General features: G+C 52.4%; 3 protein-coding genes across 8 annotated transcripts; 2 read left to right on the forward strand and 1 right to left on the reverse strand.

The window, feature by feature from the left end:
• Positions 1 to 218: 218 nt before the first annotated feature.
• Positions 219 to 2,573, forward strand: Tubb4b (tubulin beta 4B class IVb). Its single transcript, XM_005083713.4, has 4 exons — positions 219 to 378; positions 678 to 786; positions 865 to 975; positions 1,368 to 2,573. The coding sequence occupies exons 1-4, from the start codon at positions 322 to 324 to the stop codon at positions 2,426 to 2,428; spliced, it is 1,338 nt and encodes a 445-aa protein (XP_005083770.1). The 5' UTR covers positions 219 to 321; the 3' UTR covers positions 2,429 to 2,573.
• On the reverse strand, positions 2,456 to 10,288 carry Fam166a (family with sequence similarity 166 member A). 5 transcript variants are annotated; one of them, XM_040745269.1, is made up of 10 exons: positions 10,200 to 10,284; positions 9,489 to 9,596; positions 5,959 to 6,043; positions 5,583 to 5,703; positions 4,330 to 4,544; positions 3,971 to 4,233; positions 3,755 to 3,881; positions 3,377 to 3,471; positions 2,990 to 3,107; positions 2,456 to 2,652 (listed from the first exon to the last, which is right to left on the reverse strand). In XM_040745269.1, the coding sequence occupies exons 4-10, from the start codon at positions 5,636 to 5,638 to the stop codon at positions 2,564 to 2,566; spliced, it is 963 nt and encodes a 320-aa protein (XP_040601203.1). In that variant the 5' UTR covers positions 5,639 to 5,703; positions 5,959 to 6,043; positions 9,489 to 9,596; positions 10,200 to 10,284; the 3' UTR covers positions 2,456 to 2,563. The 5 variants fall into 5 exon arrangements, with proteins under 5 accessions (XP_040601203.1, XP_040601202.1, XP_040601201.1 ...); XM_040745268.1 differs by having other exon boundaries at positions 5,583 to 5,691; positions 9,471 to 9,596; XM_040745267.1 differs by having other exon boundaries at positions 9,471 to 9,596.
• Positions 10,289 to 10,340: 52 nt separating this feature from the next.
• Stpg3 (sperm-tail PG-rich repeat containing 3) lies at positions 10,341 to 12,812 on the forward strand. Of its 2 annotated transcripts, none has more exons than XM_040745272.1 (6): positions 10,341 to 10,489; positions 10,578 to 10,723; positions 10,835 to 10,969; positions 11,058 to 11,146; positions 11,412 to 11,696; positions 11,821 to 12,812. In XM_040745272.1, the coding sequence occupies exons 1-6, from the start codon at positions 10,383 to 10,385 to the stop codon at positions 11,893 to 11,895; spliced, it is 837 nt and encodes a 278-aa protein (XP_040601206.1). In that variant the 5' UTR covers positions 10,341 to 10,382; the 3' UTR covers positions 11,896 to 12,812. The 2 variants fall into 2 exon arrangements, with proteins under 2 accessions (XP_040601206.1, XP_005083772.1); XM_005083715.4 differs by having other exon boundaries at positions 10,343 to 10,489; positions 11,412 to 11,706.
• The last annotated feature ends 1,078 nt before the right edge of the window (positions 12,813 to 13,890 follow it).

Genomic DNA, 13,890 nt, shown 5'->3' on the forward strand with positions numbered 1-13,890 from the left:
CAAATCAATCATTTGAAACAGCCAATGAATTGAGCACTGCGGCTCCAGGGCGGGGATTGTGATAGGGCGAACCCTAGCCAGGACGGACCAATAATGAGCGTGTATCGTTGGGAAGGCGGGCCCTAGAGCGTCCGATTGACGGAAAAATAGCCAATCAAACAAGGGTACTTCTTAGCCTCGTTCTGGGGGCCCAATCCTAGCCTGGCGAAGGCGGGCCATAAGGGGTATATAAATGCTGGTAGAGCGTCGGTTGTAGCACTCTGTGCGCCTGCTGCTCCCGACTTGTTTCTCCTCTGCAGCCGCTCCGCAGTCGCCGCCGCCATGAGGGAGATCGTGCACCTGCAGGCTGGGCAATGCGGCAACCAGATTGGCGCCAAGGTAGGTGCCTAGGGCTCTCGGGACGGACGGCAGCGGTGCGGTCAGTCGGGAAAGATGGCGGAAGCGGCTGCGCCCTCACTGCGTCCTGGATACCGGCGTACACTGGGCCGGGACGTAGAGCCGGTGGCTGGTGGCGGTGGGGGCGGATCGTGCGCGGCCCTAGGGACCCGTCTCCAGGGCGCTTTGGAGACAGAAGTGGGGTGGGGTGGGGGGGAAGGGCCTGCCGCACCCATCCGGGGCGGGGCTGCCTTGGAGCGCACCGGCCGCCGTGACTCAGCTAACGCCCGAGTCCCTTGCAGTTCTGGGAGGTGATCAGCGACGAGCATGGCATTGATCCCACCGGCACGTACCACGGAGACAGCGACCTCCAGCTGGAGCGTATCAACGTGTACTACAACGAGGCCACCGGTAAGACTCCTCTGCCCGTCCACCCTCCCGACCGTTCCTCGGGTTTGACCACGCTTTGACGGCCCCCTGTCTCACCAGGTGGCAAGTATGTGCCCCGTGCCGTGCTCGTGGACTTGGAGCCCGGCACCATGGACTCAGTGCGCTCCGGGCCCTTCGGGCAGATCTTCAGACCTGATAACTTCGTGTTCGGTGAGTGCGGTGGGGGGTGTGGGTGGAGCTTTGCTACCCGTGCGGCTCAAAGGTCAAGGGGCTGACCCGGCTGACTAGCTGCCCAGGTGTAACACCTTCCTGCCCTCTGAGTCACACAATCCCTTGGTCGAAAGCAGCTTGGGAAAATGTCTAACTGTGCTGGTGAGCAACCCTGCCCCGGTGGCAGGGGGCCCTGTGCCGTGTTTGAATATTGGCAGGGATGCCTAGGGAAGTGTTTACTGTCCTAGCTCGGTTTTATTTATTTACTTATTTTGCATGGCGGGTTGCTGTGGTGTCACCAGGGGTCTGTTGACTTCCAGGGATGACAACCGCACACCCGTTTGGCCCCTTGGGCACATGACTAGTGAGTGACCAGCCGTTTTCTCTTACAGGTCAGAGTGGGGCTGGGAACAACTGGGCCAAGGGGCACTACACAGAAGGCGCAGAGCTGGTTGACTCGGTGTTGGACGTTGTGAGGAAGGAAGCAGAGAGCTGTGACTGCCTGCAGGGCTTCCAGCTGACCCACTCCCTGGGTGGGGGGACTGGGTCTGGGATGGGGACCCTCCTCATCAGCAAGATCCGGGAGGAGTACCCAGACAGAATCATGAACACCTTCAGTGTGGTGCCTTCCCCCAAGGTGTCGGACACAGTGGTTGAGCCCTACAATGCCACCCTTTCAGTGCACCAGCTTGTAGAAAACACAGACGAGACCTATTGCATTGATAATGAAGCACTCTATGACATCTGCTTCAGAACCCTAAAGCTGACCACTCCCACTTACGGTGACCTGAACCATCTAGTGTCCGCCACCATGAGTGGGGTGACCACTTGCCTGCGATTCCCTGGCCAGCTAAACGCTGACCTGAGAAAGCTGGCCGTGAACATGGTTCCCTTCCCTCGCCTGCACTTCTTCATGCCCGGCTTCGCCCCCTTGACCAGCCGGGGCAGCCAGCAGTACCGTGCCCTGACGGTGCCCGAGCTCACCCAGCAGATGTTCGATGCCAAGAACATGATGGCCGCCTGTGATCCCCGCCATGGGCGCTACTTGACAGTGGCTGCTGTGTTCCGGGGCCGCATGTCTATGAAGGAGGTGGACGAACAGATGCTTAATGTCCAAAACAAGAACAGCAGCTACTTTGTTGAGTGGATTCCCAACAATGTGAAAACAGCTGTCTGTGACATTCCACCTCGGGGTCTAAAAATGTCTGCCACCTTCATCGGCAACAGCACCGCCATTCAGGAGCTGTTCAAACGCATCTCTGAGCAGTTCACAGCCATGTTCCGACGCAAGGCTTTCCTGCACTGGTACACGGGTGAGGGCATGGATGAGATGGAGTTCACTGAGGCTGAGAGCAACATGAATGACCTGGTGTCCGAGTACCAGCAGTACCAGGACGCCACGGCTGAGGAGGAGGGAGAGTTTGAGGAGGAGGCAGAGGAGGAGGTGGCCTAGAGCTGTCTTAAGCAGCTAAAGCATGGGAGCAGTGTGAACTCTTTATTCTTTCACAGCCTGTCTGCTAGCCATGTCCACTGTGCATTTGCTGTCCCGTCCTGACATCACTTGTACAGATACCACCATTAAAGCAATTCATAGCGTGTGTCTTCGCCTCTCCAGTTCCTTCTGACAGGCTTTTCGGGTGCTATTACCGAATGTCAGTGCATAGTTGTCCTGCATGGCTGCAAGGGAGAAAGGGGTAAACTGAGTACCTGGGATTAGCACAGTGGAGAGGTCAGTGCAGGCTACCAACAACAGCAACTTCTGTAGGATCTTGAGTTTGCCCTTAAGACGAGGCATGGAGTAACCTTGCTACCTTTGTTAGTTTTAACGGGGAGGGCTGGTGAGCCCCACACTGACTGGGTAGTTAATCTAAGGCCACACTGGGACTCTGGTCAGTGGGCCAACAGCTGATTATCAGCAAATGTGGCAGGTAAAGCAGGACCACAGCCATTGGACCCTGTCATAGGTTTGGTGTGTAGTATAATCTTGTCCTTTGAAGTGGGTATGGGTACTCACATGGGATGAAGCCCATGTAGAAAGGAATCAGGCCTTGGCTTCTGTAGATGGTGGTGTTTGGCCAGTGAGTCCTGGGTAGCCTTTCACCCAGAGCACAGACTGGGTTTTTGAACATGAACTGCAGAAACGGATATGTGCTGACAAGGGCTGCCTTCCCAGATAGGTGACTAAGATCCTGCTTCTAGGAGTTTTGACTGACCGCCCAACACCCCCACCCTCCCACCCCTTAACTAGGATAGGTAATCCGACCTTGTTAGGATGTGGAGGTCCTAAGCCTCAAACTTGGCCTTAAGGATGACCCCTGGGAGTAGATGCTTACAGGTGGGAGTGGAGCAGAGCATTCCTAGCCGAGGCACCTGGAGGAAGGCTAGGCCCATGCTTTCCTACCTGGTTCTTGTCAAACTCATCCATGGCTTGTGTGACTCCATCACGGTAATTCATTCCCATCACCCAGGCAAACCGGGGGACAAAGCCAGCATACCCTGGAGATGGGTGGGTGTCAGGGAAGAATTCTTCCCTGGCTGCCTTCTGGGCATAATGTACACTCTGCCTGGTGTATCAGAAATGTTGACCTCCTTTATCCCTGAACATTTAGCTGTTAAGCCCCTTCCATCCCTAAAGGTTGGTTGCTGACTCTTGGGGCCAGACTTAACTCCTCATGGGAGCAGCTGGGCTGGATCAAGTTAAGAAGTGAAGCCAAACCCTGTTGTTCTCACCATCTCATCTGGAACCTCATGGGGAACAGCTCAAGCACCCAGCACGTACCTGAGATGGCCTTGCGTTGAATTAGGTTGGGGTGGTCTAGCTGAGGTAGTCGCTGGAACCTGCCCACATCTAGTGTCTCCTGCTGGGGATGTGGAGGCAGGAACTCGTCCCTCCTGCAGTGGTATAGCTGGAACAGGGAAGCATAAAATAGGACACAGCTTCCACCTGAGTTGTTGGGGGAAGACAGAGGCCCCAGGCCAGGGGGTCTCCGCTTACCTGGTACCTCCCCGGGGTCTCCTGAAGAGGTGCTGCATTTTTCCAGGCCTCTTCCCCATATGCCATCAGTAGACCTGGGTGTCCTAGGTCTTTAGCTTCTGCCTTTCTGCCCGGAGGAAATGGTGGGTAGGGAGGATAAGGCATGAAGTCTGCAGGTAGTGGAACCTCTCTGGATATGTTCTCCACCGGTGGCGGCCCCTGGGTGTTCATCTCCTGTCGTGGGACCTGGCCCAGGATCTCAAAATTCTTGTAGGGTTTCAGACCTGTACAGACAGGGCAGCTCTTGAGCCATACAGGAGGAGGGTGGGGCCCCAGTGGAGGCGGGGTTGGGTGGGGTCTCACCCTGGCCCTGAGCTCACTGGTATAGTGGGGGATGTAAGGCTCTGTCAGGTCCCTGCAGGGAATCCATGGTGGCTTAGACTTGCTGAAGTCCTCGATGAACTTGGGCTTGGACATAGGTGACAGAACAGAGCAGGGGCTCTTCTGTACGCTGGGGTCTGTGAGCAACTGCGCAGTGGTGCGGCCATAGGTGTTCCCCACCTGGTAGCGCAGTTGAGGGTAGAAACCAGCATAGCTGTGGAGAGAATCAGGGGAGATGCCACTCCTGCCTGTTAATTAGCAGGCACTGAACCTGACCGGGCAGGTTACCTGACCTCTGCTCACTTTAAATGAAGGTAATGGGAGCGCCCGCACTTTCTGGGACTCCAAGAGGGTAGCATGTGCCAAATCTTGACAAGGCACCAGGAATTCACTACTATGAGATTACCCTCCACAGCGGACCCGAACACCCATCGAGTCTCTCATTTCATGTGCATAGATGTATGCATGCATGTGTACCACGTGTGTGTCTAGTGCCTGTGGAAGTCACAAGGGGGTCTCCTGGAACTGGAGTTACAAATGGTTGTGAAGCTACCTACCATGTGGATGCTGAGACCTGAACGCTAGCAAGTGCTCTTAACAGCAGAGCCATCTCTCCAGCCTGGCACCCAGCCATTCCCAACACTCCATCCCTCTCCCCACTGACGCCTCCAAAAGCCACCAAGGTGAAAGGAGGTATAGGCTGTTCAGTTCCCCCCTATTTTACGTGCTTCCACATAGCACTCGAGTCTGGGTAGGTATGCACACACACTTTCTTTGGAGGTTTTTGATTTTATTTTTTATTTTGCAGCGCTGGAGATTAGACTCAGGACTTTGTGTGTGCATGGTAGACACCCTACCTCTGCATAGAACCTTGTCTATTTTTGTTTTTAACTGGACTACACTTACTCCATCTCTAAATTATCTCTTCTATGGAGAGAACGTCCTGCCTTTGCTTATCCAGTCTCTGCCAAAGTGTGTGGCTGCTGTAGTTTTTGCCCTTGCCAGACACTCTGGCCCTCTAGTACTGCACTCCGGGAGGGACAAGACCCAGGCCTTCATCTGCAGCTCCACCTCTGGGATTTCCTGTCCCAGAGCTCCTTAACTCTGGTGTTCTATTCCATTCCTTGGTAACTCTGGCTTTGGGTCTCTTCAGCATTGGTCCTCAGCCTCCTGCAGTCCAGGTTAAACCCCAGCCCTACTGCTCATCCCTCTCTCCCAAGCCCAATGTCTCTGAAGAGCTCCCAGCTCTTACCCAGGGATGTAGTGGGGTTCTGGAGTGAAGAGGTTGTGTTTCTGAGTAGCTGTCATTTTCTTTGACTCTGCTCTTGGTGGTTCAGCCCTTTGTGGTCCACCTTCTTTCCCTGAAAAGAGACCTGTTGCCTGGTAACCATTGTGAAGGGGCCAGCATTATGGACCCAGCCATCTGTTAACCCTGTGAGTGCTCCCAGTCTCACAGCATCTCTGGTTCAAAGACCAGCTAGGACGCTGCCCTGCACAAGGCAGGGCATCCTAGAAAAAAGCCCCACTCACCCAGAGCTCAGGAGCCAGAAATGGGAAGGGGTTGGACTCTCACTACTCCCCAACACCCAACTAACAGGCAGTCCCTGTGTCATGGTGGGGTTCTTTACCCTAGTCCTTCTCCACTGAAGAAGTCAGCACTGAGTCAGGTTTCCCAAATGACAGCTGTGCAGATTGTCCAATAGGCTTGTTCCCCTGTAGTAAGACATTAATTTCTATACTTAACAAATCCTCATTCTGGTTTTTGTTTGTTTTTTCCTGAGACAGGGTTTTTCTCTATTGTTTTGGAGGCTGTCCTGAAACTTGCTCTGTAGACCAGGCTGGCCTCAAACTCACAGACATCCACCTGTCTCTGCCTCCCGAGTGCTGGGATTAAAAGCGTGCGCCGACACCTGGCTTCATTCTGTTTTTTAATGTAGAAAAAACCTTCGGGGCTGGAGAGATGGCTCAGTGGTTAAGAGCATTGGCTGCTCTTTCAGAGGACCCAGGGACCCAGGTTCAATTCCTATGGCAGCTTACACCTGTCTAACTCCAGTTCCAGGGCTTTTGACACCCTCTCCTAGACATCTATGCAGGCAAAACACCAATGAACATCAACTGATTTTTGTTTTGTTTTGTTATTTGTGACAGGGTTTCTCTGTGGCTTTGGAGGCTGTCCTGGAACTAGCTCTTGTAGACCAGGCTGGCCTCGAACTCACAGAGATCCACCTGCCTCTGCCTCCTGAGTGCTGGGATTAAAGGTGTGAGCCACCACTGCCCAGCCTAAACTAAAAAAAATTTAGATGTAATTTATTTTGTATACAGTGTTCTGCCTGCATGTTTTCAGGCCAGAAGAGGGCATCAGATCTCCCTACAGATGGTTGTGAGCCACTATGTGGTTGCTGGGAACTGAACTCAGGACCTCTGGGAGAGCAGTCAGTGCTCTTAACCTTCAAGCCATCTCTCCAGCCCCTAAACTAAAAAATTTTTAAAAGCTTCCTTTGGAGCTGGTGAGATGGCTCAGAGGTAAAGAATGCTGTCGTGAAGGCTGACAGACTGAGTTCAACCCCAGGAACTCACCAAGTGAGAGAACCCATTCCTAAAAGTCGTCCTTGGCTTCCACTAACACACTCTAGCAAATAAAACTTTTTAATAACAAGAACCCTTTGCTTTTGCAGATATGTGCAGACATGTTCATATGTACACAGAGCCCAGTGGTTGTCTTCTATTGTTCTTCTAACACTTTTTTTTTCCTAAAGATTTTTATTTCTTATGTATACAGTGTCCTGCATGTATGCTTGCACATCAGAAGGGGGCACCAGATCTCATTATAGATGGTTGTGAGTCACCATGTGGTTGCTGGGAATTGAACTCAGGACCTTTGGAAGAGCAGGCAGTGCTCTTAACCACTGCGCCATCTCTCCAGCCTTATTTGTTTTCTTTCTTTTTTTTTTGTTTTTTTGTTTTTTGTTTTTTTTTTTTTGTTTTTCGAGACAGGGTTTCTCTGTAGCTTTGGAGGCTGTCCTGGAACTCACTCTGTAGACCAGGCTGGCCTCGAACTCACAGAGATCCGCCTGCCTCTGCCTCCCGAGTGCTGCCTTATTTGTTTTCTAAGGCAGGCTCTCTCATTGGTATCTGAGGCTTTACTGATGAAGCTAAGCTGGCCAGCCAGTGAGCCCAGGGAACCACCTGTCTGCACTTCCCCAGCAGTTGCTTTATGAAATAATTTTTTATTGTGTGTGTGTACACATGCACTCCTGTGGAGGTCTGAGGACAATTTTGGGGAGTTGCTTATCTCTTCCACCATGTGGGTTCTGGGGAGTCAACTCAGGCTTTGGTGGCAAGTGCCTTTATCCACTGAGCCAAGACAAGCCTTTCATGTGTGTGCTGGTGATTCAAATTAAAGTCCACACCCTTGCACAGAAAGCACAGCTGAGCTCTCTCCTTAGCTCCTAGAAAGAACTTTATAACCCTAAATGTGAATATATTATAAAGGGGAAAAATTAGCACATTCTACTCCCTGTCAAATCGGTATAAACAATAATGGACAGCCGACTAACATTTGCAACAGCTGCTGTGAACAGATACGTCCACATAAAAGACTCATGAAGGGTTAGAGAGATGGCTCAGAGGTTAAGACCGCTCTCCCAAACTACCTCAGTTTGACTTCCAGCACTCACATCAGGCATCTTGTGACTACCTACAACTAGCTCCAGGGGAATTCAACACCCCTGGCCTCTGTGGGCATCTGCACTCAAGTGCACATACCTACACACAGACACACATAGTTAAAATACTCGGGAGGCAGAGGCAGGCGGATCTCTGTGAGTTTGAGGCCAGCCTGGTCTACAAGAGCTAGTTCCAGGACAGCCTCCAAAGCCACAGAGAAACCCTGTCTCCAAAAACCAAACCAAACCAAACCAAACAAAACAAAATCTTATGAAATAAAACATTAAAAATTAACCCCCAATATTAAAATGCAAATATAAACACAAATGTTTGGAAACAAAACAAACCCACAGCTTCTAAACACAAAGGAGATATAGTTGTACCTGAATCAAATAAATGGTCAAATGCAGATAATGGCACTTTCTAATGTAGGTTGCTGAGGTACAGCTTCTGGAGCACAATTTGCTAATATAGATCAAGTCTAAACAAGATTCTGCTCCCACTACCCTAAAGAAATGCTGTGAAGCTAATAGCCAATGATACATGGTGATTGTGGTGGGGACTAGAGAGGTGTGTCAGCAGCTAGGAGTGCTTGCTATTGTAGAAGATCCAGATTCAATTCCCAGCCATGAGTAACTCCACTTCCAGGGGAATCTGACGGCCTCTTCAGACCTCCATATTACCAGGCTTGCGTGTGGTACACATTTAGGCAAAACACACATACACGTTAAATCATTCTTGAGAAAGAAAAGGTGCATGTGTGATACCATCACAACTACATCTATTTCTTGCTTGCTATGTAGCCCATGCTGGCTTTGAACTTGTAGCCATACTCCTGCCTCAACCTCCTAAAGGCTGGAGTTACAGGTGTGGGCCGCCATGCCCAGCTCCACAGTGTTATGAGTGTGTATGCTAGCGGCCAGAGGCTGATGTCCGGTGTCTTCCTCAATTGCTCCCCACCTTAGATTCTCTTTCATTCATTCATTCTTTTCTTTTCTCTCTCTCTCCTCCCCCCCCCCTCTCTCTCTGTCTCTCTGTCTGTCTCTCTCTCTCTGAAATATGGTTTTTCTCACAGAACTTAGAGTACTTCAGTTCAGGTCAACTGGCTGGACAGTGAACTCCTCCTTAATCTCCCTGGTGCTGGGGTTGCAGAGGCCACACTTGGATTTTGTGTGGATTCTAGGCATTCAACTCGGGTTCTGTTTGCACAGCAGGCACTTTGCTTATTTTTTTAAATAATTTATTTAACGTTATTTTATGTGCAGTGATATGAGATCCCCTGGAACTGGAGCTATAGACAGTTGTGAGCCACCATGTGGGTGCTGGGAATTGAACTTAGGACCCCTGGAAGAGCAGCCAGTGCTCTTAGCCACTGAGCCACCTGGCCAGCCCCATAGCACTATTTACTGCAGGGAGGAACTGGAGTCACCTAAAAGTCAGCAAATGCTTCTTCCTAACCCTACACGCCAGGTACCTTCACACCATCAATTACGTTCTCAAAGGAGGCGGCTCTGGGCAGCCTGTGATCCCTTTGTCCAGTCAAACTTGTTTCCTCACGTCTCCATCCATCTAGCCAGAGAAGTGTCAGTCAGGGCCAGTGCTACAGGGAGAGATCCAGAAAGGAAGCCCAGTCATGGTAGGACAGGGTTGGAGGAGGCTGGCTTTGTGGACAAGGTGTTTTTTGTCTGAGAGCTGCCTTGGAGGGGTTGGGGCCAAGGTCAGGGCTGGACGGTCAGACCAGCCAGTATCAGAGGCCACTCTGCAAGGGCCTTACAGATGCTGCTTGCTTCTTCAGGCTCGGTATTCCTTTGTATATTGTATAGACACAGCCCAGTGCATCTAATACATCCTGGCTTCTGTCCTCTGTGCCTTCAGGAAGAGGCAGAAGACAAGTGCTAGTAAGTAGCCCTGCCTGTACTGGCCTGACTCGGGAGCCAGGCTGAGTTATTTCGTTTTCCCATGCCAGGCTTTACTGCAGGGGCAGCAACCCCTCCTCTTCCTCCTGACCGTCTTTCCCCTATGAAATGGCCCTCACTCACACCCCTAGCCATACTGCAGGACTTGGCATGTACCCACATGCCCGGCCCTCTTCACCTACGGTGGGGCCCCAGACCTCCCAGCAGTACTGCTAGAGTGGACTCAAGCTTCTGGGAGAGGAAAAAGGGGTTGGGACAGGTTAGAGCCTGTTTTGACCAAAGCTGACCTGGGTGACGATCTCGGTAGGTAGGGAGGGGCCAGAGGATGGAGACCTTGTAGGAGAGCCCCTTCTGATCTGACGATGTTCCTTTTCTAGGGACTCCCCAGCAACAGAGGGGAGGGGCATGACCTAACAGTGAGGTCACAGAACCCAGCAGTGCCCTTTGGCAAGAGAACCCCAAGACCTAGAATGAATTTTGACCAGAAGGCTGTGAAATTCTTGGCAAATTTTTACATCAATGGAGGCAAACACTGGACTCGGGGTCCCTTGAGTCAGCAACCTCTTCACGCCACCCAGTAATTTCGGAGGGTGGCAGACAGGTGGGGACTCGGGGGGGAAAGACCCCAGGGACAGACGGCACAGTGGTTGCTGGCATCTTTGCAGGCCTGAGACTACTGCGCTATGGTGGGACCAGGAGCTGGAGGCAGCCTGGGATGACATGTGGCCCCCAAAGACGAAGAGGGCCCCAAGTGGCTTCAGGTTAAGAATGGACACCCCCAAAGAGCCCACAGGGACCCTGAGGGAGCTGTGTGAGTGAGATTCTTGGCTACCTCGCTCCCGCCCCAGGCCAGTATGGGGAGGGATAAGATGGAAGCAGCTTTGTGGGAAGAAATGGGTCTAGAGCTCGCTTTTTGCACCAGTGCTGGAACGACGCCCTCCGATCCTGACTGACCTGGATGTCCCTGGCCCTACCAAGTATGAGGTGCCCAGTGCGTCTCTGCGGGAGAACTCTCCACATCCGCAGTACACCATGGGCCACAAGTACCCTGGCCGAGGTGCCTATCCCCACAACCCTGCCTATACCTGGGGAATGGGGGCCTCCTGCCCTGAAGACCTTCCCACCAACTCTCCGCCCCACTGCAGAGGGTGGTGGCCGCAGGGCATGGCAGACCATGTGGCTCCAGAGTGAAAGCCCCTTTACGCAGAAGACTGACTTCAATCGAGAGCGAAAGGTAGAGACACTGTGTGGGCCAGGTGGAGGAAGGGTGGAAGAAGGTGGTTAGGGGCCGCCTTGCGGAAGGTGGGGGTGTTGCAGGAGGCGAGGAAAGGAGGGGCCAGGGGGCTTGTGGGAGGGGCTTGAGGGAGGAGCTACGTGGCTGGGCTTGGTGATGGGCGGAACCAGGGGGATCAAAATCAAAAGCAGTGGTCAGGCCTGGAGGATTGGATAAAGCTGGGTAAGGAAGTTGCAGCCCCGGGTAGCATCGCGACTCCTTACAGTGGCCATCGCCCGCCGAGTATAGGCCGCTGAACCAGCCCGCCTTCCCGGCCTTCAGCTTTGGAGGCCGCCGCCGCTCTGTGGTCAAGATACCCGAGAGTCATTTACGCCCAGGGATGCTCCGAGACCGAGGTCCTTTTGTCTATACCCCGCTCTTGGCTGCCTCACCGCGCTCTGGCGAGAAGCGACCTAGCCCCAACACCTATGACATCCTTCCCGGGTGTCGTCTGCAGAGTACACGCTCACCTGCCTTCTCCATGAGTCGTTCCCCTGCGTTTGCCTCCTGGGTCAGCTCCTGTAAGGAGGCCTAGGAAAAGAGGCTTGGCCTGCCTGAGGGCGGAGTGGGGCTTGGGCTACATGGCAAGGGGGGATGCTGGGATGAGAACTAGGGTCACCTTACTCTCTCTGCAGCCCGAACCCCAGGTCCTGCTGCCTACTACGTGGAAGACTGCTACAACTCACGATTTCCATCTCAGCCCGGAGTAGTCATCCAAGGAGTGCGCAGACCCAAGCGTCATGACACAGGCCCCTTCTGCACACTGTAGGCCCATCGGGTATAGATTGCAAAGCTGACCTCCCTTAAGGTTTTCCTAGGCTGCTTTTGAAACTCTTTGTCTGCAGTTTATGACCCTCGAGACACCCCTCACCCACTCTTCTGGCTTATGCTGTGCAAAAAGAAGAGTCTTCCCGGAGCCTTCCTCTCCCCACTATACTGAGATGCAAATGATTCTTCTGAACTGTGGTCTCTGGTGTGCCTGGTTGCCCATCCTTTGCTCAGTGGGCTGTTTTGAATATGTGGCTTCCTGCTTCCCTGGTATTGCTGGCTTACTCTGCCCCTGCATGGTGCTCTTTGCTTCAGGGTTGAAATGGCAGCCTGGGAACTAACCCCAGGCTTCCTGACCCAGGCAGTGGTGGTGCACACCTTTAATCCGAGTACTCAGGAGGCAGAGGCAGACAAATCTCTGTGAGTTTGAGGCCAGTCTGGTCTACAGAGTGAGTTCCAGGACAGCCAGAGTTGTTACAAAGAGAAACCCTGCCTCAAAAAAACAAACAAAACAAAGAAGTGCATCATTACTGAGTGTGGCACCACAAGCCTTTAATCCCAGCAGTCAGGAGGCAGAGGCAGGGGATCTGAGTTTGAGGCCAGCCTGGTCTAAGTAGTAACTGTCTCAAAAAATACACCATCAAGCCCAAACCAGAACTCACTTAAGAAGTGATTTCATTTATGTGTATGAATATTTTGGTGTTTTGTATGTGCCACATGTATGTCTGGTGCTTGTGGGGGTGAGAAGAGGACATCAGATCCCCGGAACTGGAGTTATGGATAGTTATGAACCACCATGTGCATGCTGGGAACTAAACCCAGGGGGTCCTTGGCAACAGTAACAAGTGTTCCTCCAGAATCCTGTTTTTGTTTTTTTTATTTATTATTAATGTGTATCACTGCATTCACATGGAAATCAGAGAACTAGAACAACATCAGCTCCAGGGATCCGACTGAGGCCTTCAGACACGGCAACAAGCACTCTTACCCACTGAGCCGTCGTGCCATCCTCAGAGAGCTTGCTCTTGCCGTCTCTGCCCCAGCTGCTGCCTTGGTGTCAGCACCGCCTCCTTTTGCAGGTGGAAGCCTTGGACCAAGACTCTAATACCCTGTGTTCGTATCTTCTGACCACACCAGATGGTGGCTGAACCAAAATAACCTGGGGAATTGGGGGCCTTTACCACGGGGCCCTACAAGGAGCCGCTCAGCTGGCAAAAACAGCGGCACAGGTGTGCAGTCCGGGCCTTAGGAACTCGACCTCAGCGGGAGTAGGAGCTCTGTTTACAGGCACATCACCAGGTGTCCTAGTGCCAGGGCATTTGAACAGAAGCCATCACCCTTCAGTTGGGCTGAGGGCCCCACAAGATGTCTGCCTAGGACGTCCTAGAGGAGGCAGTAAGAGAAGCGGCTTCCAACGGGCAAGCATGTGGTGGGCAGCAGGGAGGGAATTTGCATCAGAGTAAGTAAGCCTCAGCAGCAAAGGCACACGAAAAAGAGGGGTGCGGTGTTTGGGGGTGTGCAGTAGGCTGGTGGGATAAGGGGTGAGAGTTGGAACAGTGGGGAGGCTGCAGAGAGCTAACTGCTGAACCCAAGAGCTCACACACCAAACAGCTTGAGAGCCCTTGCGCCCAAGTTAGCCTCTTTTACTGACAAGGACAAGGGGCACTGTGGCCTGGACTACAGCTCAAATCTCAATCTGTGCATGCCCACAATGAAGGAGTAGTTCCCACTACATATCCAGGGCTCTTGCAAAGCACCCCTGGCACTACTAGAGGCATATTCAGATTTCAGTCCAAATGAAGGCAATGGTGGGAGCTTTGTAAAGATTACACAAGAAAAAAAATTCTCAACATCAAAAGAGTGCTATATCGACAGTCATATAAAAATGTACTTGGATACAAGTCAGTTTTGCAATTCGTAAGGTAGGCGTTTCTGCC

This window comes from Mesocricetus auratus, unplaced genomic scaffold, assembly GCF_017639785.1.
Source record: "Mesocricetus auratus isolate SY011 unplaced genomic scaffold, BCM_Maur_2.0 Super-Scaffold_100004, whole genome shotgun sequence".
NCBI lineage: Eukaryota > Metazoa > Chordata > Mammalia > Rodentia > Cricetidae > Mesocricetus > Mesocricetus auratus.